The 24,065-nt window shown below is 35.7% G+C and overlaps 2 protein-coding genes across 4 annotated transcripts; one reads left to right on the top strand and one right to left on the bottom strand.

Annotated features, from left to right (window-relative positions):
• Nucleotides 1-684: 684 nt before the first annotated feature.
• Nucleotides 685-17,418, bottom strand: LOC138317411 (GA-binding protein alpha chain-like). 3 transcript variants are annotated; one of them, XM_069259052.1, is made up of 12 exons: nt 17,273-17,418; nt 12,897-12,977; nt 12,233-12,434; nt 11,589-11,769; nt 10,721-10,805; nt 7,967-8,038; nt 7,452-7,598; nt 6,777-6,989; nt 5,333-5,401; nt 4,713-4,799; nt 4,265-4,488; nt 685-3,930 (listed from the first exon to the last, which is right to left on the bottom strand). In XM_069259052.1, exons 2-12 carry the CDS (start codon nt 12,955-12,957, stop codon nt 3,721-3,723), a joined length of 1,551 nt encoding a protein of 516 aa, XP_069115153.1. In that variant the 5' UTR covers nt 12,958-12,977; nt 17,273-17,418; the 3' UTR covers nt 685-3,720. The 3 variants fall into 3 exon arrangements, with proteins under 3 accessions (XP_069115153.1, XP_069115151.1, XP_069115152.1); XM_069259050.1 differs by having other exon boundaries at nt 7,967-8,041; nt 17,273-17,417; XM_069259051.1 differs by lacking the exon at nt 17,273-17,418 and adding an exon at nt 16,961-17,171 and having other exon boundaries at nt 7,967-8,041.
• Nucleotides 17,419-17,544: 126 nt separating this feature from the next.
• Nucleotides 17,545-21,812, top strand: LOC138317412 (ATP synthase-coupling factor 6, mitochondrial-like). Its single transcript, XM_069259053.1, has 4 exons — nt 17,545-17,690; nt 18,766-18,913; nt 20,139-20,260; nt 21,522-21,812. Exons 2-4 carry the CDS (start codon nt 18,771-18,773, stop codon nt 21,590-21,592), a joined length of 336 nt encoding a protein of 111 aa, XP_069115154.1. The 5' UTR covers nt 17,545-17,690; nt 18,766-18,770; the 3' UTR covers nt 21,593-21,812.
• Nucleotides 21,813-24,065: the final 2,253 nt, after the last annotated feature.

Below are 24,065 nucleotides of genomic sequence, written 5' to 3'. Positions count from 1 at the left end.
GGGTAGAAATATTAGGAATGCAGTTTTTATAAATACTACATTTTTATAACCATACTGTATATTGTCGTCTAACGTGTTGAAGGAAGACTTTGTCTAAATGCATTTTTTTTTACAATTTTATACTTTTATATACATGTATCATGAAATGTCCCATTTATAGAATAAATAAATTAAAAAATGTTAATATGCATGTTGCTGTGTCGGTTGTTTATATCCAAATATGGCATGTAATACTTTATTTAGCTATAAATCCTCGGGAAATTATTGCTGAAGTTCCTGGTAGTTGACTATACATTTGTCCATTTTTTTTGTCTGTTTAGGGTTACATTGACAAAAAAAATAGGGTCGGTCGGTCGGCGTTTTGTGTGTGCGTGTCTTACACTCTAAAATAATGGCCGGAACCGGAGTCCAAGATAGAAATCACGACTTTTTTTCGTAGAAAAGTTGAAAAAAATAGGGTCGGTCGTGTAACCCTAAACGGACATATTTTTTTGCCTTATATACCCGACACGTGCATAAATTACTTACACTTCTCGTATACAGACCACGTAATGACATTTCCTGGATGAATATCCCGCTCTTATTCCATCAATAGTATATTGCCATTACAGGTGAAGGAACCATTGGTACATAAGCATGATAGAGATATACATTACTAAAAGAAAACCACCACACAGGTAAACATATGTTGTTTTATAATTTTATTTTGAACCCGAAAGTTCAAGTTTAGTACAAATCAGTTGTTTTTCATACAAACTTACAAACATTTCCTCAGTATGAGGAAATCAATTAAATAAGTTTCTGTTATTTACAATGTGACTGCCTCCTAGCTTCCTTACAATGGCTACATCACAATCTGTATAACAACCAGCCTCTGTACAGTGGAACTTCCCAGCTGTTTAAGGTTTACCACACAGGAATTTATCACAAATCAGAAATATGTTATTTTACCTCAGAAATGAGTAAGTCAGATTTGATTTGGGATTTGTGTACTCAATTAAATATACATGTTTACCAATAAGCAATACATGTACATGTATATATATCTACTCCTCCATATCAAACTGGCAGCTCCTGTCAAAATACTCTTCATTAGAAAATTTGAACCAGTTCATAAATCAGGTGCAACGTACCTAATTGAAAATTAACACAAACGTTTGATCTTCTTGGAAAGAAATGACCCTAATTCATAAATTGTACCACACAAAAGGAATGGGTTAAAGTTTAAATGTGAAACCATTTCGATAAATTAGAGCTAATTGGCTATGGGGCCAAGAACGTGACCACCATAGCATTAGAAGTTCCACTGTACAAATGGTCAATAACGATAAATCTCTAGTTAAGATTGTTTCTCGGTTTTCTACTTGAATGGTCAAATGTTAGGTGATGAGGCCACAAGACAATTAAGACACGTGTGACGGATGTAGTTTCTCTTCAAATCACATTTGATTTATATACATGTATATGTAACTGTGGAATTTACAATGTACTTCTTACAAAACCAGAAGATTCCTGGTTTATGGATTCCACACAGATGTGACATAATTAAAACTAATCCCAAGTTACCCATTATGTAGTCTCAAGCACCAGCTATGCATAGACTTTTTCTCTGGATACTAATTATTAGATTAACTTTGTATGTTTTCCTAGAGTAGCACTCGTCCTAAAACAGCGTCCAAGTGCCAACAGCTTACAAAGTGTTCTAGCCTAGGCCTACTAACATTCCACCATCACATTGTGTATACCAATGAAAATATCGCATCTTTTAGTGTTTTCTGCAGCATGCTATGAACATAATTACAAGAAAAAAATACAAACGAAATTGAACAAATGACAAGTAGGTCAACTCTTAGTTTCTGAGTTGTGACATTTTTCAAGTTTGATCAAAGGTATTTGGTACTATAATCTTAAAAGTACATAATATTTTAATTTCATATCACAAGCACTACTTTACAATCTTGTATAGATTTTCACCCAGAAAAAACATTTATACATCAATATTCAATTTACTATGTTTAAACACTTCGAGTTAGAGATCTGGGGTGAGAAATGCTTAAACTTGATAATGAAACCATATCAAACATACCGGTAACCCTTACCCAGGACTTAAAATATAATCTGTCAAATATTGAAAATATCTGATAAAAATAACATTTATGTGTGACTACCAAGTACATTTTGATGCATATGATAACACTTAAAAGATGATTTCATTGACTTTCTAGAAGCTACATATAAAGTTTGAGCTTGAATTTAGAGAAGTTGCATAAACAGAAAATTCTAAATCCACATTTTAATAAAACACTTCATTGTGAGGATAGAACTAGTGGTGAATACATATTAACAGAACTAGTCAGACTGAGATCTATATCCAAACCAAATGGAGTACACCTTTCCCATTGAATTGAGCAAGCTGATTTCTGAAGGCTGACTAGTACTGTTGATTTAAAGCTTTGTAACAGTTACTATACATCACTAGTTCTTTAACAGTAAACTGTGTACTATAACTACACCACATCTATTGAACTTAATCTATACTACAGTCTGATTTGTTCAAATGTAATTCATTCTGAAAATAAGAGATTTTAAATAACTGACATTTGAAAAATTATATAAGCTTTTGATAATCATCCTAATGCTTCATTATTTTACATGATTCGATGTTTGATGAAACAAGTTACTTGAATGAAGTCTCAAGTTTTCATCGAATAGGTTTAATAATGATATTTCATGTAACCTCAAATATCAGGAGTGAAACAACTGGATACCACAACAGATAACAAAACATAATCCAGTCATGTGACCTTAATAGGCTAAGTGTACGTCACATGACTTAATTACATAGGACGCGATCATGCATCACTGGTCATGCATCAAAGTCAATGTTGCAGGACACATTATAAATATCATTGTAAGTTTTCTTTAAATATCAGTCTCTCCAAACTTCAAAAGCACTCACACACTACCATGCATATAAAAAAGTAACAGATTTGGTAACAAACATGGCATAACATGAAAAAGGCTATAACTGCATTCACACAACGTTACATACAATCATAACTCGCACAACAATATCGGGTACATACAATCATAAAACAGACTAGACTCCAATACGTACACGTCATACCATCATAAAATAGTCTCCAAATGTTTTACCTTACCACAATGGATCAAGTTTAATATCTAACTTTACATAGCTGTATTTTCTAAATTTGTACAAACCCCTTGAATGACAAAAGCAGTGTATCATATACCTATATTGGCTGTAAAGATGAATGCAGACCTATACTAACACTAAACAAATATATTTTATTTGTTGAACAAAAAAAAAATGAAAAAGTATCAGGTATTAAAATGTAGTTAAAACGTTGAATAATGGACAAATATTGATCTATTTTGAATTAAATCTCAAGGCATATATTTTGTTCTCTTCATTTTTTAAGTAGATTTGCAGATTGGATTACAACACAAACCTGAAGACATGGCACACACACTGGAGAACTATCATATGAAACAAACCATAACTGGCATACATGATTTATATGGACCAAAATTAGGCATTGTTGGTCAAATGTGGACCAGGCCAAAACAGGCATATATGGTCAAAAAGGAATATGGACACATACATAACAGGCATTCACTGGTCAGAAATATGAAACAAGACTATTAACAATGAACAGTAGGAAATTGTCTATAATACAAATGAAATGAAAGTGGGTGTTATTCCATTGTTTGAACAGTCGATTGTGTCATTGTGATCAGTTTTGTGGCACCCAAACGTTCTGATACGCCTGGTCTAAGGGATTCACGCACTCGCTGTAGTTTTTTCTCTGCACACACAGTCACAAGTCTGTTTAAATCAGCAGCTGAATATCCCAGTAACATCTTCAAATCGCACACAAACTTGTACACAAATCTTTTTCCATGTACCTACAAACGAAAAAAAGAAAGATTTGTAACGTTCCAAGAAGGCAAGGAAATAGCATATTTTATCATTTCCATAAAAGAATGGTACAATATCTCTATCAAAAGCAATTTTGAGATGCATGCTATTTCATTGATACAAAAAACAACTCATTATCATACATATTTCATATAATACATAATTCACGACATGAAAGAGCTGCAATTTGATCAAAAGTACAGTAGGAAATTGAACAATTTCTTTTGTGTAATTGGTAGAAAATCTAAATAATATTTTATTTGTTTATTGTCATTTTATGAATAATCATAAGAATCATAATATTGAAGATGCAGTACCAACCTTTGCAATCATATCACCATCATAATAATAACGCAGAGCCCGACTGAGCTTTTCGTAGTTCATGGTTGGCTTGTTTTTACGCTGTCCCCACATCTGGGCCACCATCTCAGGATTGTTAAGTTTGAACTCGCCATCATCTCCGAGCCACTGGATCACCTCTCGACAGTCTTTGTCTGTGAGAAGCTCGAGTAAGAACTGCCATAACTGTATCTGTCCGTTGTTACCTAGTGAAGAAAGCATTTTTAAGGTTTCACAAGGGGTTTTGTATAGAGGCTTCTGCCCGCACAATAAATTTGTTGTAAATCTATGAATTAATGAATACTTAATTGAAATACAAATTTTTCAATTGAAACACAAAATTTTCAATTAACACTTGATTCTCATGTAAAGATGTAACCCATAGTAAATCTTAGAAAATAGCAAATGATCCATGAAAAAAATTACTCACCTGTTCTGTTACCTGGTGAAGATAGTCTTTCATCGCCTGTGATGCGAGGAGATCGAGGTCTATGGTGTTTTATTGTCCGTACCCGACCTGTTAATGTAAAATTTATTCATCTTTATAACTACTGGAGATGCTAGCATTTTATATCTATAAATAGTGAAATGTTAACAACACTACTGTCTGACCCTACTGAACAATTCCACATTCTATCACACTATAGCTGAACTCTTTACACATTAAAATTCAACCATATCCACTGTGGGAAGTAAATGTAAGAATACCCTTTTGGGAATTGAAAAATGGAATGCCTCTGAGTCAATGTCTCTGAGACAGTATTTTAAAGTATTTTGTTTTTCTTTTCAAATAATTCTGCAAATCAAAAAAAAATAACAGAAGCCTGTGGTTTTATTGGCATAGAAATTAAATAAAGCAGTCTGCATAAAGGGCATATTGCCATATCAATAAAATTCTGGTACCAAAATCATTGATCATAATACATTATTGTATTTCTAACACGAATATGGGAAAAATGAATTTCATTATAATTATATCAGCATTATAGATAGTGCTACATTTTGTTCAAAATATTTTTTAATAGTTGTGACGGAAGGGAGGTAACTCACCATCTTGTCCGCCTGAGGTTGACACTGTAATCGTTGTAATAGCATGTGGTGTGGGTTGCTGCATCACGGCTAAAAAATAACAGGAACACATGTTAGTTCAAACACTAACAGTACAGAAAGCTATATTCCATTCATATAATGTCTACATGAACTCAGAAACAAGAGGCCCAGAGGGCCTGTATCGCTCACCTGGTTTGTAATGCCAAGTAATGTTCTGAATACAGGTTCATTGTTTCTTTTATTGCAGGAATTTTAATATTAACCTCTAAATCCCCTATTGGGCCCCACCCATCCTGCCCCCAGGGGGTCAGAGCCAAAATTTATACAAGTTCTGTTCCCCTTCCCCCAAGGATGTTTGTGGCCAAATTTGGTTACAATCCATGCAGAACTCTAGGACAAGTAGCGATTTATAGGATTTACCTCTATTTCCCCTATTGGGCCCCGCCCCTCCTGCCCCAGGGGGGTCAGAGCCAAAATTTATACAAGTTCTGTTTGCCCTCCCCCAAGGATGTTTGTGACCAAATTTGGTCACAATCCAAGCAAAACTCTAGGACAAGTAGTGATTTATAGGATTTACCTCTATTTCCCCTATTGGGCCCCGCCCATCCTGCCCCCAGGGGGTCAGAGCCAAAATTTATACAAGTTCTGTTCCCCCTCCCCCAAGGATGTTTGTGGCCAAATTTGGTTACAATCCATGTAGAACTCTATGACTAGTAGCGATATAAAGGATTTACCTCTATTTCCCCTATTGGGCCCCGCCCCTCCTGCCCCAGGGGGGTCAGAGCCAAAATTTATACAAGTTCTGTTTGCCCTCCCCCAAGGATGTTTGTGGCCAAATTTGGTTACAATCCATGCAGAACTCTAGGACAAGTAGCGATTTATAGGATTTACCTCTATTTCCCCTATTGGGCCCCGCCCCTCCTGCCCCAGGGGGGTCAGAGCCAAAATTTATACAAGTTCTGTTCGCCCTCCCCCAAGGATGATTGTGGCCAAATTTGGTACCAATCAATGCAGAACTCTAAGACTAGTAGTGATTTAAAGGAAATGTTGACGGACGGACGGACGGACGGACGACGGACACTGCGCCATGACATAAGCTCACCGCCCCTTTGGGCCAGGTGAGCTAAAAATACAAGAATTTTTCTTTTTGGCTCTATATCCTCCCACCTATTTCATTACCATAAGAGTATGTTTCATATTGCAATAAACATGTAAGACTTTGTCAGATAGATGTTTCAGGGCCTAGTCTTATCAGTTCATATTGTCCTTTAGTAATAAACCATTGTCACATGAGACTTTCAGCTACAAAACTATGGAAAAGAAGAAGAATAGATTCATGAAAATAACATTACAGTCACTGTTAAAATTCCACAGATCTCACATAGATAATGCTTGTTCTACCCAAGCAGGACAAGGGAGGTACTGTAAGTTACATATTACACACCAACAAACTTGCACTTCCTGAGGAGTTCGAGATGAGTCCAGAACACATCGCCTTTGTCATTAGGAATAAGTTTAATGAACTCTGGATGTGATAGTTCACACAGCTGTTTCCCATTGATACCAAACATATCAGCATTGACTCCGTCTAACTGGAATTCCTTCATGGCCCACTCAATCCAATGTCGCACATGGACTTCACTCCACTGGACAGGATCTGTAACCATCACAAAGTTCATCACATTTTTTAATAAAAATGTTATGACATTTTGTTTACAGGTGCATTATTTAGAAAATATTTAGAAATATGCGTAATATATAGTAAACCATTTATAAATCTGATGAGTTACATCCCTTGTTGTTGTTTTTTTTTAATCCAGAAAATGCCATACATGAATGTGTTTAATAGGTTTGTAAATAAATCGTTCATGTTCATATTTTCTTCAAAGCACTTTAAAGGTTATCCTTTGTTAAACAAGCCTTATTTAATACTCAAAAATTGGCTCATGCAACAATGACAACCAAATGATCTGTGGTCACATAAAACAATCATAAAATAAAAATAGATTTTTACTGTATAATTGTATATAATAAAACTTGATTTTAAGATAAAATCAAATTGATTTGCATTTATGATATTAGTTGTCTATGCATTGAAAAATGTTAGGGAAGTTCTTACCAAATGGAATTTTCAGCCGTTCTTGTTCCCTTCGGAAATGTTGGTCAACTATCCAACGTGTGACATTTTCTGATTCTTCTGGTAGAGGTATCACAACTTTAGCTGGAGAAACTGTTTTCTGTTGGACAGCTGGAGGTGTCGGGGGAACTGGAGGGACAGACAAACACAATTGAATGTTTGATTCATACATGCTACTAAATACACTTTTGAGTCTTAACTCGATTTGCCCTCTTCTACTTCTAGAATGTAACTTCCAGACACTTGATTTGTAGCTCTTCTGCTTCTAGAGGTGAAAGATCTTCTGAGAAGATTTCTCTTCTTTAGAAGAGTACAAAACGAGTTGAACTCTGAACTTCACACACCAATTTACAAGGAGATAACAAAATACATACAAAGTTCATAGCAGAATATCAATAATAAAATGTTCTTTATCTTATACATGTAACATTGAATTTGTGTAAATATCCATGGGCCATATCAACTATTTCATTAAATATTTCAACCCAGTATTTTACCTTGCTCTACCTGTGGTTCCACTTCATCTGCAGGCTTGAGTATATCAACAATATTGATCTTGGGTTTCACACCTGCTAACACAGGGAAAACAAACATACAAACAGGATTCTAGGATACATTATGGTGTGTAGACTCTTGTATACACTGTCAGATTAGAATACTGTACATGTACATATTTTAGTGGTATAAATCAGGGTTCTCGCTAATTTTTTAATAGATGGTTGAAAATTATTAATAGGTGGTTGGGGGCCACATGGTGGCCAAAATTTATTCCTGACAAAAATAGCCAGTTGTAAACAAGGAAATAGACAGTTGTTTTTGCCAGTAACCGGCTGTTATCCAGAACCTTGATATCATATATAATATCTTGCAGAGGGCCTGTATCGCTCACCTGGTTTTGTAATGCCAAGTAATATTCTGGATACAGGTTCATTGTTTATTTTCTGAAGAAATTTGAATATTTACCTCTAATTCCCCTATTGGGCCCCACCATTCCTGCCCCTGGGGGTCAGAGCCAAAATTTATACAAGCTCTGTTCCCCTTCCCCCAAGGATGTTTGTGGCCAAATTTGGTTATAATCCATGCAGAACTCTATGACTAGTAGCGATTTATAGGATTTACCTTTATTTCCCCTATTGGGCCCCGCCCCTCCTGCCCCCAGGGGGTCAGAGCCAAAATTTATACAAGTTCTGTTCCCCTTCTCCCAAGGATGTTTGTGGCCAAATTTGGTCACAATCCATGCAGAACTCTAGGACAAGTAGCGATTTATAGGATTTACCTTTATTTCCCCTATTGGGCCCCGCCCCTCCTGCCCCTGGGGGGTTAGAGCCAAAATTTATACAAGTTCTGTTCCCCTTCCCCAAAGAATGATTGTGGCTAAATTTGGTTACAATCCATGCAGAATTCTATGACTAGTAGCGATTTATAGGATTTACCTTTATTTCCCCTATTGGGCCCCGCCCCTCCTGCCCCCGGGGGGTCAGAGCCATAATTTATACAAGTTCTGTTCCCCTTCCCCCAAGGATGTTTGTGGCCAAATTTGGTTACAATCCATGCAGAACTCTAGGACAAGTAGCGATTTATAGGATTTACCTTTATTTCCCATATTGGGCCCCGCCCCTCCTGCCCCCGGGGGGTCAGAGTCAAAATTTATACAGGTTCTGTTCCCCTTCCCCAAAGAATGTTTGTGGTCAAATTTGGTTACAATCCATGCAGAACTCTATGACTAGTAGTGATTTATAGGATTTACCTTTATTTCCCCTATTGGGCCCCGCCCCTCCTGCCCCCGGGGGCTCAGAGCCAAAATTTATACAAGTTCTGTTTCCCTTCCCCAAGGATGCTTGTGGCCAAATTTGGTTACAATCCATGCAGAACTCTATGACTAGTAGCGATTTATAGGATTTACCTTTATTTCCCCTATTGGGCCCCGCCCCTCCTGCCCCCGGGGGGTCAGAGCCAAAATTTATACAAGTTCTGTTCCCCTTCCCCAAAGAATGTTTGTGGCCAAATTTGGTTACAATCCATGAAGAACTCTATGACTAGTAGCGATTTATAGGATTTACCTTTATTTCCTATATTGGGCCCCGCCCCTCCTGCCCCCAGGGGGTCAGAGCCAAAATTTATACAAGTTCTGTTCCCCTTCTCCTAAGGATGTTTGTGGCCAAATTTGGTCACAATCCATGCAGAACTCTAGGACAAGTAGCGATTTATAGGATTTACCTTTATTTCCCCTATTGGGCCCCGCCCCTCCTGCCCCCGGGGGCTCAGAGCCAAAATTTATACAAGTTCTGTTCCCCTTCCCCCAAGGATGCTTGTGGCCAAATTTGGTTACAATCCATGCAGAACTCTATGACTAGTAGCGATTTATAGGATTTACCTCTATTTCCCCTATTGGGCCCCGCCCCTCCTGCCCCCAGGGGGTCAGAGCCAAAATTTATACAAGTTCTGTTCCCCTTCCCCCAAGGATGTTTGTGGCCAAATTTGGTCACAATCCATGCAGAACTCTATGACTAGTAGCGATTTAAAGGAAATGTTGACGGACAGACAGACGGACGGACGGACGGACGGACGACGGACGACGGACGCCGCGCCATGACATAAGCTCACTGGCCCTTCGGGCCAGGATATCATATATAATATCTTGCAGGTTTTTTTTTCACTAGAAATTTTGCATTAAGCTATGACTGCACTAATATCTGTACATCTCATTACTAATCTATACAATTTTGCACTAAAATTTAATTGCACAACATAGATATGCTTACAGATGCTTTTGTCATATTAAGATTATCAATAGCATAGCTAGATAATTAATTATCCATAATTAGATACACACATTGCCTTGACAAACAGACAAATAGTTACTATTATGTAGCTTTTCATACGTCCTTTAGCTCTGTTCACTAAACTCTAATTTTGGTTATAATATATCATTGTATTGACCCAGATGAAATATGTGCATTAATTTATACCAACAATAATATATCATTGTATTGACCCAGATGAAATATGTGCATTAATTTATACCAACAAAATATATTGCAACAGCTATGAAGACCAGTGTTAATAGCACAGCAGTACTTATCTACAGATTCCTCAAAGAACTGTACAAATCACACCAGACTGAATTATATCCATCATATGGCCTAGCAGAATCTACTGCATGTATGCTTTCACAGGCTAAAGAACATGTGACAAGTCTAGGATTACGTTTTAGCCCTGTTGATAACTTCAGGTCTAGGTTTAATCCTTACCTGGCTGTGATTTCACCTCCAGATTAATCTGCACCATACCTTCTCCCTGTACACACTGATCCACCAAACTCTTGTAGGTGTCCAACTAAACAAATCAATATCACCACATGTTCATATTAACATAAGTTATACATAACACATTTTAAAGTCTAATAACACATTTTAAAGTCTAAGCCAATGTTTAAAAAAAAGTTTTTAAACATCATTAAGCTTTAAAGATGCTCCACCGCTGACAAATGGATTTTTTCGCTGTCAAACACAGGAGCAGACGATTTAGTATTTTTCTTCAGTTAAAAAAGTGACTTACTTTACATCATTACCACCGTTGAAAAGTTTGAGTTTCTTATTTTATTTCAAGACAAAAATATTGAAAATAATTATTTGCATCCCGAAAAAAATCTGTGGCACTATGTCCTATATGGAATGAAGTATTAATTGCGTATGCACTAAAAGCAAAATAAATAATCTTATAATCATTTTTTTTGTGTTAATTAGACATATATATATATATATATATATATATATATATAGACATATACAAGATTGTTCACCAATTATTGTTAAAATTGTTGAATAGCGTTTATACTCTGTCGGCGGTGGAGCATCTTTAAGTTCTGAGAATATGACACCTAATAGACTCTTTTGGAAAATTCTGGACACCCTAAAATGAACTACACAGAGTCAATATCAAGAGATTAAAATGTCTATGGAGATACATGTTATATATGTTACATGACTTAATTTTTCAGAAAAGCAAATTGACTTCTAAAATAGCATCAACAAATATCATTGACACTAAACAGAATTAGAAAATTGCTAAAAAGCATGAATTTACATGTAAATCTGTGAGTCAGGTGTAAATACCTACCAGTATAGTGTCCTGTAAAAAGAACTGGTGTTCAGCCAGAGAGCACTGCAGCCTCATTTCCAGTAAGGATTTGAGTGTAGATAAAGGTTCTGCTATGTCCATGTGCTGTATTATAAGGTTCTGATAGTGTGGGGCTGGCTGCTGATTGGTCTGTTGGACTACCTCTTCTTCATATACCACCCTATATATAAATAGAAAGGTCACAGGGTCAACAAGGATCTTTGTGGTAACTACATTAACACAACATAAACAGCATTTAACTAGCTAGTAAATTATAAGTCAAAGACTTCTTATTCTCAAGATGGTATCTCCTATGATCAGTCTTTCATAGTTTTTAATATGCATTAGAGACCAAGAGTAATTATTAATACCGGGTATACATATTTCCAAAAATGTAACAAACAACCACAACAAATGATAATTTGTCACTTTTTAACACACAGAAATAAACAATATGTTTAAATCATTTTAATGTTATATATTCATGTTATAAACATAAGAAAGTGTTTAGAAGAATGGCATTTCATTTGAGCAACTGAATTCAGTAAAAATCAACACAATTGTCAATATATCAATAAACAAACCGGTATTAGTTTTCCATCAATGACAGCCCTAATTTACTTATTCAACTCGCGAGTCCTTACCCATCTGCCAGGGAGACTTCCTGTGCCTCCGTGATGTCAGGTTCCACTTCCTGTGAGATCTGTACTTCCTCTATCTGAACTTCCTGAGGAGCTCCCTCTTCAATGGCCTCAGTCTCCTCAAGTTCCAATTTGACTCGTTTAATGGGTGGCTCTTCAACTTCACTGATTTCCTCTCCCACCTCTTCCTCCGGATGTTTCATGGCTGCAAAAGTCAACAGTTTGAAATGTACTTTTTAGATTCGATTGTTGTCTAGTGGACAATTTCAAGGATTTTTATTCATTTATTTATTTTAAACTCTTTGCTTACAGGGAAATTGCTAAGAGATCATATGGGAAAAGAAATCTATTGGGAAAAGAAATCTATTGCCAGCATTACCCATTAGCTCTCTTATATGTTCTTCATCGCTTTTGGCACATTGTAAATCACTATCATAATCTAATACCGTATTCAACCCAATAAGCGCCCATGTCCCTATAAGCGCCCCTCCCCCTTTTTGAGGCCTCAATTTCCATTGCCCAGGCATAAATAAGGACCAAAACTACATATAAGGTATAAATTTGCAATAATTTTGACTTATTAGCACCTTTTCATTTTTATCAATTTTTTTAAGCGCCCTGGGCACTTATTGGGTCGAATACGGTATATGATGGACTTCAAACTTACACATAGAGATGTATCCATCTTCTGTCATAGTGACAGTGATTGTATTGTTGTCCCCCTCCATAGAGACTATGGATAGCCGACCTTGAAAAACCAAAAAGTGAAAATTAACACATTTTATTTTAATTCATATGCATGACTACACTAGTTTGCAGGTCTCAGCAAGGATAGTGCAAGTCTCAAGAACCATACTCCTCCTCCTGGCATCATTCACTCACCGATCTCATAATTTTTTCATCCCATAAAGATATACTGTATTCAATTTGGTAAGGCCAAATTAAAAAATCTTCTTGTTTCCGGTAATACCCTTTAAAAATGAAGGGTTGGTAGATTGGAATTATTATTTTGTTTATAAATATTTTTTCTCTTCGTCCCAGTCTTGCTTTGGTTTGTTTATTTTTACGTCCTATTAACAGCCAGGGTCATGTAAGGACGTGCCAGTTTTGTTGGTGGAGGAAAGCCGGAGTACCCGGAGAAAAACCACCGACCAGCGGTCAGTACCTGGCACTGCCCCACATGGGAGTCTTGCAACCCACATCCTGAAGTGGAGGCTTATTCAACATTTAATATGTCGGGACATGTTAACCACTCGGAAAGTCTTGCAGTGAAAAACTGAAGTAGACTTTATTCAACCATTTATATATAAACCATGGATTTATTTCCATGAGACTATTGGTACCAAAATTGACTGAATTTGTTAAAAAAACAAACAAAATTTAGGTTGTTATTTGTTTGCTTGAGGACAAATTAATTAAAACTGATAAAAAGTTTTTGAGTAGGCACTGATTTTATAGGGTCGGTCGGGTTACCAAAAACACAAATATTTTTTTGTATGGCCGAACATTCTTTGTACATTAATTTTAGATGGTAAATACAAAATGTACTATAAATACTCTAGTATATGTGTTTATTGAACTTGATGACGTGCAATGTCGACACAACATTTAGATTATTATTAATTCACATGGTGACTTGGCGTTGCAATTGCCTTCTTTGTGATTTAAACAGACTTACGCCAAATAGATTATATTTTTTAATTAGACTGATCTTAAAGGTATCAACTCCATAGCTTTATGCAATAAATTATCAATGAATATAGATTCTTAATCCAAAAGGTCATCTAGATCTTATCACAATAAATGCAAACAGCACCCAAATTAGATCTGTCATTACGTGATGTAACAAGAGTTAGGACCAGACTTCAATCTGCAGGGCTGAATTATTGGTATATATCATGTTACTTATAACTTCGAAGCTAAGGAATTCCCTATAACGTAGAACTTTGATAGAGTAAAGCATTACAAACATATGGAAATATATCCTTAACTTAATATTTTTCCTCAATTTTTTTCATGCTTTAATTTTAAAGTGAATAGTCGGGCAAAGAAAACCAGTCTAAATGCGTTCATTGTCCTTCCAAATGTTCTCACATATTAGAACGACAGTCAAGTTCTGCTTACATTGCCAAGTTCTGACCATTGAAATAACTCTTTGAAAGCGAGGCTGCATGGAAATGTAACCAGTCCACCGACTTAGTCAGTCGGGAGGACGTTTTAGGATTCCTACCCCGGTAATCTATAAATTAATTTCTTCGAATGCAGAGAGGTTTTGACCTGGAGATTTTATTTTTCTATTCCACAAGAAAGTATACTGGATACATTCACACCATTTTTACCAACTTTAACTTTCCTTGCCCGACTGTTCACTTTAATATATATGCAGAATAAAGTTCAAGGATTTCATTTCTTGAAGTAAAGGAACATTGATGAAATTTTGTGGAGTCAGTTTGAAATTCAAATTAGTCCAGAATTCATAATATAAAGTTAAAACATACTATATTGTAGCTACAGATGTTTTTTTTTTTTTCATTACAGAAGCCTTAATTGTGTATAAATCAGTATCAAAATGAAATGCTTGCCGAAATACATCATACATACACAAAATTGTAGGAAAACTTACATTCGTCTGAAATCAACTACCATACATAAATAGTAGAATTTTGAACCTAAACTTGCATTATGACTATTATGTAACAGGAGAGGAGAAAATGTAGCGGCCAGACTGGGATTCGAACCTGTGACCCTCTGAACACTAGCCGAGTGCTCTACTGACTGAGCTACCTGGTCACCGATGATCGATCCAGTCCAATTCTGCTACACTCCTCCCTCCTTTCTCGAAGTCTTCACCCTCAAAGACATACGAGACCCTTCCAAACACCACCACTGTGGGTTATTTAGTTAAAGTTATAGGGAGTCAATTTTGTAACAGGAGAGGAGAAAATGTAGTGGTCAGACCGGGATTCGAACCGGGACCCTCTGAACACTCTACCGACTGAGTTACCAGCTGGTCACCGATGATCGACCCAGTCCAATCCCGCTACAATTATAACCCAGTTCTGGACATATGTAATTATAAAGACAATGCAGTTTTGTTTTACTACAATTATCTACCTAATTCATTTTCAATAATGCATCATTATGTATACATAAGTTAAATTTTTTTTAGTTCCTATATACATTGTACATAAGTCGATAGGGAAGTTTTCTATATGATTTCATTGTTATAACTTCCATAAATTACATTGGCAGTTTGTATTTCCTGGTAATGCATGCATTTCTAATGTTTCTTAGCTACAATACATGTGCACACTTTTTGATACCAAGTTCATATTATTAAAACAATTTTTATATGTATGCATGCCCAGTCAAATTCATCAGATGTTTAGGTTTGAACATGTAGAAGTGTACGTGAGGGTGAAGATTTTGTGTTAATTTTTGTTGCCTAATCAATGTATAACGCTAAAAGATATGATTAAAATATTATATTAAAACTAAACTAAAACACAGAACAAACAAGCTATTCATTAGGAGCTTGTCTACATTGTACATCTAATATCATTTGATTACTATTAGTAGGCCTACTTAGTGTTTACAGTGGAGAATTATCGTCATCTAGTGGATACACTAAGAAACATTGTCGTAATATCCCTGCCTCCACTCCGGTTCCCGGCAAATAATAAGTGTTGCAAGCCCCGTCCAATCGTTTGAGACTGATACACCTAATGTAACTGTATTGTTCTGACAACTATGATCAATATTCAATTCACAACCTTTCGATTATAATCTTTCATCAACTATTAGTGGTAAAATCCAAGCAAACACAACACATGTATAATCTGTTCAAATACGCCGCCATGTTTGATTTACCGGAAACCGTGACGAAATGAAACACTCAACAGGTAAAATATGTTTAAAAGTATTAAAAAGCCAACAAACTAAGAATAAATATGGTGAAACTGAACAAATGTAAGTATTAATAAGAATTAAGCAAAAAAGAATTTTTAAAGTTCATGTTAAAAACTTTGTAACATTTATTTCTTTCGTAGTGAAAATTTGTAGGTCATTCCATATATGGTACTAGGTGCCATATTTGGAGCGCGAGACTTTCTAACGAGAAGCATCATGGCGCCAAGTGAGCGTGTCGGAGATGTGAGCCATTCAAAGTGCTTCAAAACATAATTTAGACATGGAGTGGTAAATAAATAACCATTTTATTAAAAATCTTTGATATTGTTGATTTAATAAAAAATACATGACACACATGAAATGCAACATTTTAACCGCTGGATGTTTTGCAACACACGGGCAATGGACGGAATCGTAGCTCTGACGACGACCATCTGTCAGAAATCTCGTCCGTCGTTCAGAGCTACGTCATCGCAGCTAAGTAAACATGATATAATAAACAATGAACAAATCAGCGATAGTACTTTTTCGATATTTCACATAAGGAAGGAGTACTAGATATATAGATGAACATGGCAACATGATCTTCGTTACACGGTAAAATGAACGAAAACTAATTCCATGCTTTACGAGACAATGTAAAACCAGAAGCATCGTCACGATATTCATTTCCATAGTTATGACTACTGTGTAAACACAAAAAAGGAAATAATCATTTATCAAAAACCTAGTTTATATTAATTGACAAATAATATTCAAATTATTCCCATCAAAAATTATTTGAAAAGTTTGCCTAGTTCTCGCCGCCTAAACATTTCGTACCTCATTCGACACGCCCAACTGAACACACTGTTTTGTTTAAATATGGCCGACATCTTGAAATTTTTGAAACCACCGATACCAAATGGACAAAAGATGGTCGTATGTTCCAATAAAATGTTTCTGTGGGCTTGAAGAAAGGTTGTCACCAGAGAGGAAATGAGTGTCTGCTACAGCGCAAACATATATCAAAACTTCCGGCTTTTCAAAACCACGTTCTACATCCTGTTTGGTTTGAGTGTTGTTGACCAGTGCGCGCCCAGAATAAAAGTCAAGTTTTATGTCGTTTAAGTGTTAAATCTACACATTTCTTACCTAATATAAACTGTCCTGGCTGTCACAATGGCTCGTCGTGTGTTTAGTTCTTTGAAAACTTAGTTAATTAATAATTTTTTGACCGGAAATTTCTTTGAAACGGAAATGCCAGACAAAGCAGGATCTTCCTTTAGGTCACGTGACTTGTATTTCGATAATTAATGCAGGATGTATCGATTTTGCAAACTAAAATTTTTAACGAAACGCACTAAAAATTACGGGTATATTTAAAAAGCAAAATACAAGTTGACAGGACTTGTCTGTAATAATCACTTCGTAAAGTTGTTGAAAATTATTAAAATTAGCATTTGATGGCTTAAAATAATATTTACATGCTTCGAAAAATATATTTCTCTTCGGGTAAAAATATTGTGAAATCTCGTCGTTTTCGTTATTCTGCGGTAGGATTTGCACAGAGGTCAGTAGGAAAACAGGCTCGTTACGATAATATTTCAATATCTGAATGATATGCGTTTGATTTATATTGAATTTGGTGTTATTTCATTTTGATATGCAATTTTTTACTGCTTACTTTTCAAGAATAGATAATGTAAACCACTTGTTAACTTCTACAAGGACGAAACGGTCATTGCGTTGTGCCGGCCGGATGGTCGAGTGTGCATGTTAGTTCTGATCCGCCAATAAATGTCAGCTTATTACATTATGAAAGACACACTGTTTAGCGGATCATGTAGTTAGAACCGTTCTGACTTTACAGAAGTACTTTGAAATCAGACTTAAGCTCAAGCCACAGAGTCGTGTTCTAAAATATATATCCCACGAACTGATGGAAAGAGTGCTAAGTCATTTCGGCACAACTTGCCACAACATAAGTAGCGTGGTAATTAGTAACACAGATGATCCGACAACATCCCATAAGGGGACATGGTCTGGTGACCTATTGATTCATCAGCTGTAAAAATCATTTCGTCACAGCACACATATGCATATAGCTATGTTGTGCTCTATTGACATGGATGATCATAATGGTCTACAATTTTTTTTCTTCTTAACTAGTACTCCTCCCTCTTTTCTCAAAGTCTTCGCACTTCATACAAGACCCTTCCAAACACCACCAGTGTGGGTTATTTAGTTGGGGGGCCAATTCTGTTCAAAGTTCTCCATAGCATGATTCTTATTCCTAATCCTAATGGGATGTTGTCATATCCTCTATTCCGTCTTTGCATGTTACAGAGTTAGCTCCCTTGCAGGTAGGTATTGATTGTTACGTCATTATTTTGTGAGTGCAATTCAAGTTTTTTTCTCCAAAAGGTATGACGTTACGCTCGCAATCACAATCAATACCAATCTGCAAGTGCAGATAACTCTGTAATAAGCAAATTTGGAATATGATGGAGTGAAAATATGAATCTATCACAACATCCTTGCCACCTCAATTGTCATTTTCTGTATGATAAATTTATTTAAATCATGCAAATTTTAATTTTAATACTGTAAAAAAAAACTTCATTAAAACTTAATTAATTTGACAGTGACCATGCTGGCCTCCAGATTAGCAGCGGTGGGACGAACTGTCCAGCTCCAGGTCCGCAGAAACTTTGGTGCCTCTGCTGTAGTACTGCAGAAGGTTGACCCCATACAGCAGTTGTTTCTGGATAAAATCAAGGAATACAGACAGAAGTAAGTATATAATGTATAAAACAGTATCATGGAAGGGATGCTTATGATTTAATATGTATTTAGTCAGTTAGTGGTGAATAATTTTGAAAAAAGGAAAAAAAAATTCAAGGTTTACTGTCAGAAATGCTTTTACGATAAATTGTTCAGAATGGAAGCATTAATAGAAATTACATTCCGTCTAAATCCAAAAGGTTTGTCCCTTCATAGGTTTATAAAACTTTTAAGAAGGAATGGTAGATATAGTTTTAAAATAATTTAATTTCATATGTTACACTCATTTCTAATCCATTGGTTAGATCTTTAAGGTGATTTTTCCATAGACCAAAGGAATTACGCAAATATTATGACATCATATATGTAAACAGAACATTTTCGTGTGATATTTTAAAAGCGGTACAGTCATTGACCAAACTGAATTATTGGATAAGATATCAATGCACGACAATTCAATTTGATTAAAAGTATGTAACATCATGGAAATTGATGGCTAATTAGTACCTGATTGAGTTATCTAATTTAATTCATAAGCATTATTTTCAATATATTTTGTGTTTATGAAGTCACAGACAAAAAACGTGAACAGACATTCTTTTTCATAGACGCGAAGCAGCGTCTACGAAGAATGTCCTTCCATTTTTTGTCTGACTTCATAAACACAAAGGATATTGAGAGTAATGCTTTAGTAAATTTTTGACAAAACAAAACTATCTGCAGGTTCTTATAAAATTAACATGTAGCATTGTCAAAGAAAAAAAGTAAATCAATCGGTTGAGTCTGTCAGATTGTTATTAATTACAATTTCTATCAGATTCCCATAATTACTCGCCTTTGTTACTGAAAGACAAACTGTCATTTTTATTCAATGAACTAATTACCTGCATATATATATATCTCAATTAGAGAATACAGAATTCATTAATTGCTTTAGTGATAAATAATGTATTTATATCAGTATTGTTTGTTCTCTTGATTGGGGCCACGTTAGCCGAGGGATTAAGATGTCCCAATGCATTACCTCAAGCCTTCCACCTCTGGGTCACGAGTTCAAATCCTATGTGGAGCAGTTGTCAGGTACTGACTGCTGGATTTTATTCTCGAGTACTCCGGCTTTCCTCCACTAACAAACCTGGCACCTCCTTAAATGACTGTGGCTTTTTATTAAGATGTCCATGGACAAGTTTGATCCATGCTCACAGCCTGTTTCTATGATTTTTTTTTACCATAGGGATATCCAAAAGGAGGCAGCTACAGATCCAGATATGTTGAATGAGCTGGAGAGACTTAAGGGCATGTATAAAGTGAAGGCCGGTGAAGATATGACAACACTTACAGTTCCATCATACCAAGGTAAGTTCACTCAGCTGACTAGGTTACTGTAGCTCGTAACAGAGCGCATGATTTAATATAAACATAATCACTGCCTGTAGTCGTTATGGAGTTCCCAGGACCTAACAGCAACACTTATGGGCCAATGTTGAGTATCTGTCCTTGGGTCCCTACATGGGCACCAGTGTAACAGTGTGCATGATTTGATGTAAACATAATCACAGTCTGCCAGGGGTCGAACTCGAGACCTCTGGGTATGACACTCAAACGATCAAGCTAAAGAGAAGTTCTCTGTAGCTGAGAGGTATATTATATTGTAGCTAGTATTGACTCTTGGGTTACACAGATAGACAGTGGGGCTTTCATAGTATATATTATACATTTCAGATAAACTTCCGAGATTTGATACTCAACTTAACACTTATTGTAAGGGTTGTTTCTCAGCAAGTAAAAAAGTGCTGAGACATTCATTAGTGGCTTGCTTTATTTAATACCAATTCCATTGATGTACAGAAACAAGAAAAGGATTTCATTACTGGCTTGCTTAACTTAATATCAATTTCATTGATAATTGTACAGTAGTTTCCACTAATATATGGATTACAAATGTGGATTCTACTCATTAGAATTTCTATGAGAAGCAAATCATATCTGATTCTTCTTTGTTTCCTTCTAATTTTCTAATCAAAGATGCCATTATATTGCATTTGGTAAAGTATAAAGCAACTTCAGTTGTCTAGCTATGTAAAGGGAGATAACTCCAAAGTAAGTACTTTGGATACCTAAATTATTCTGTCCAAATTTATTGATATTTATTTATTATTTGTAATGTGAAACTGATATTTATATAGGGTTATGATTCAAAATTTATCAAAATGGAAACTTTTAACATGAATCATCCCTGATACTGGGATGTCACATTTTAAGCTTTTGAGAACCTTCTTTTTCTCTCGGTTCTCATCCTTGATACCCAAGGGGTTCTTATCAGTATCACTTACGATCTCTGCATCTCTTGACTATCTCATTGTAAAACAAGAGGCAACAGAACAGTTCGTTTAGTCATCTGAAGCACATCAAAAGAGCTGTATTATGGTACAGTGTGGGTGACTGTGTGGCTTTGAAATTGGGCGACACTCTCTCTGTAGTCTTCAAAGAAAATTTTTGCTGGCCTTTAATTGGTTTAGATTGTTTCCCCTGAGCGTCCTTCAGATTTACTTTGAGTTGTTGCTATTTTTTTTAGACTTTTCTTAGAATCCTACATTTTCTATTTTTTATTTTTCAGATATTGCTGTAGAAAACATTGATCTAGGTTTGACCACCACATCTGATGGAGTAGAAGTGACAACAGAATAGAGAAACACTACATACTTACAGAACTTTTGTGAAATGTGGATCAAAATAGGACATCTTCAAGGACTATCAGCAATTGTAGAGATTTATTTCTTACTGCATAAAAAGTGAAAATATGTGATAGACAGAATTGTGTGAATGTAAGCCTATTTCAATTTTGATTTGTACATAAAGATGCTGGATGATTGTAGCTGATGTTACATGATATTCTGGTGTTAACAACGATATACCTTTGTTGGTTTTCTTTTTTGTTGTAGCATTTGATTATTTTGTTGCCTCATAATCTAATATTGTATGAAGTTTAAACAAAACATATTGGTCCTTTCTCAAGTTACCTTCTGGACAGACAATACACCATAATAATTTTGGATCCCTTTGCTTTCACCAGCACTACATGTACCTATGCACTGGTGAAGCGCTGATTCTTAGCATTCACTGGTCACTAATAGATATGCATTGGGTTATGAAGCAACAATACTATGAATTTGGGGTCGGATAGCTAACTTCACAGGTTTATCAACAAGTCAGCAACAGACAAATAGTTTCTGTTGTAGAACAGGTCTGACCCCATGGGACCTTACAGGGAAGGCAGAGCCAAGTGGACTTGATTTGACTATATATTAATGGAGAGCTGCAATTATCATTGGTAGGAACAATTTAGGGACAAAACAAGTATATTTCTTTAGTTGTTACGATATACACAGGTATCCTTTCTTGATGCAGTAAATTAATTTCATATTAATCATATAAAAATACAATTATCTTGAACTGTTTGTGAAACGAACATGTTTAACATATTGACAAAAATCAAATGGAACATGTGGGGTGCATTAAAATAATAAGTCAGTTGTGTTATTTAACAATCCATGTAAGTGGCTAATATAAAATTTTAACTTAATGACAATATTACCTGAACTACTGTATATGACTATATATATATATATTGATACATTCCAACATTCCAAATTATTGCTGAAGTAATTTGCGTGGATTGCTAATTAGCACAAATGACTTGTCTGCTGTATAAATGAGCAATATCAGACAAGTTGGTAATTCGTTTGATAAACAACTTTTCTAAAGAGGGATACTGCGTGTGTATTGTATATAGACAGCAAATCTACTTGACAGTGGTTAAAGTTTGTGCAAGTGATTGGATAGATCCTTCGAGGGTTCTAAGAGCAGATATTAATTTGGCTTCTTTCAAATGTATAAGCACAACCTTATAGATGTTCCACCACCGACAGAGCATAAACAATACCTATCGTTTGAACAATAACTGATGCTTAATAGTGTATATATGTATCTAATTAACACAAAAATACATATAAAAATTATTTTGCTTTTGGTACATGCGTATAGTGCCAAGGATTTTAATTTTCGGGACACGGTTAATTATTTCTAATAATCTTATCTTGAAGTAAGATATTAAGCTCAAACTTTTTAATGATGGTAATGGTGTAAAGTAAGTAACTTTTGTAACTGAAGAAAAATACTAATTCGTCTACTCATGTTTTTTTGATAGAGGAAACATTAACCATTCGTCAGCGAGGGAACATTAAATACAAACATTAAAAATAAAACATTTTCGTTATCCTGAAAAATATTTTCCTATGTGAGCCTAATACGCTTCCGTACATCTTTAAGGAATGAAGGTCACCAATATTTTAGTAGCACCCTGTATGAGTGGGTTCGAAACTACAAATGGCAGGACAGAACTACAGGCGCCTTGTGGACTGGATAAATAGTATCAGTTAATCTGTAACTAAACAGTCAGTATTATACAAGGTAGTCATGGAAAAATATAGCGATATAGCAGACATCATCTGCTGATTGACGAGGGTCGTCTTCTCAAGTCGCGCAAAATCAGTTTGTAGGTGATTGCCTGTGATACCACAAGGGTTTGCTTTTGTTAAGCAGATATCAATATCTCCCAGGGTGCATTGCGGCCTCCACATTTCAATGAATTTGAATTTGGGGACCGCAATGAACGCTGGGAGAGATAGAAGAGGTATCTCAACTTATTAATGATAACTGCAATACCAATTTCGTCCGTAGTGTCTTCAATTTGAAAGCATCCCACAACTATAATCTGGTGGGAAGTCCAGAAATACATTCAAACTGAAGGCATTCCACAACTAGGTGGATGTGGCTGGATGATGTGTTGTGGAAGGCAAGAGCTATTAATGTATCGTTTTTAATACTGGACGAAGGCATCAGAGAGACGAGTGATGGTACAGAAGGAAATGAGGCGAGAAGCAAAAGAATCATAAAGCTGCACAACAAAACTTGTAGATGTAATAGGACTTACGGGAGCTCTAACTGAAAACTGTGACGGTTGAAAGAGCTGTTTGTGAACACTAATTTTTTGTCGAAAGAGGCTGACCAAAGAGCCTATTTGCCAGCTATGTTGAAATAAAGAGACTGCATATCGTATTTTGTTCAGGTTTCAAAGGGATTGTTTAGTTAGTGTCATTCC

The sequence above is a fragment of the Argopecten irradians genome, chromosome 3, assembly GCF_041381155.1.
Source record: "Argopecten irradians isolate NY chromosome 3, Ai_NY, whole genome shotgun sequence".
In the NCBI taxonomy this organism is placed as follows: Eukaryota; Metazoa; Mollusca; class Bivalvia; order Pectinida; family Pectinidae; genus Argopecten; species Argopecten irradians.
The sequence above is the reverse complement of the archived record's forward strand: the minus strand, read 5'-3'. Positions and strand labels throughout refer to the sequence as shown.

Coding starts and splice junctions, on each gene's coding strand:
- LOC138317411 (XM_069259050.1), bottom strand. CDS start 12,957: ATGGAGGGGGACAACAATACAATCACTGTCACTATGACAGAAGATGGA. Junction 12,435..12,896: donor AGATGGATACATCTCTATGT/GTAAGTTTGAAG, acceptor TGACTTTTGCAG/CCATGAAACATCCGGAGGAA. Junction 6,990..7,451: donor ACGGCTGAAAATTCCATTTG/GTAAGAACTTCC, acceptor TGATGGTTACAG/ATCCTGTCCAGTGGAGTGAA.
- LOC138317412 (XM_069259053.1), top strand. CDS start 18,771: ATGCTGGCCTCCAGATTAGCAGCGGTGGGACGAACTGTCCAGCTCCAG. Junction 18,914..20,138: donor ATCAAGGAATACAGACAGAA/GTAAGTATATAA, acceptor TTTTTACCATAG/GGATATCCAAAAGGAGGCAG. Junction 20,261..21,521: donor TACAGTTCCATCATACCAAG/GTAAGTTCACTC, acceptor TTTATTTTTCAG/ATATTGCTGTAGAAAACATT.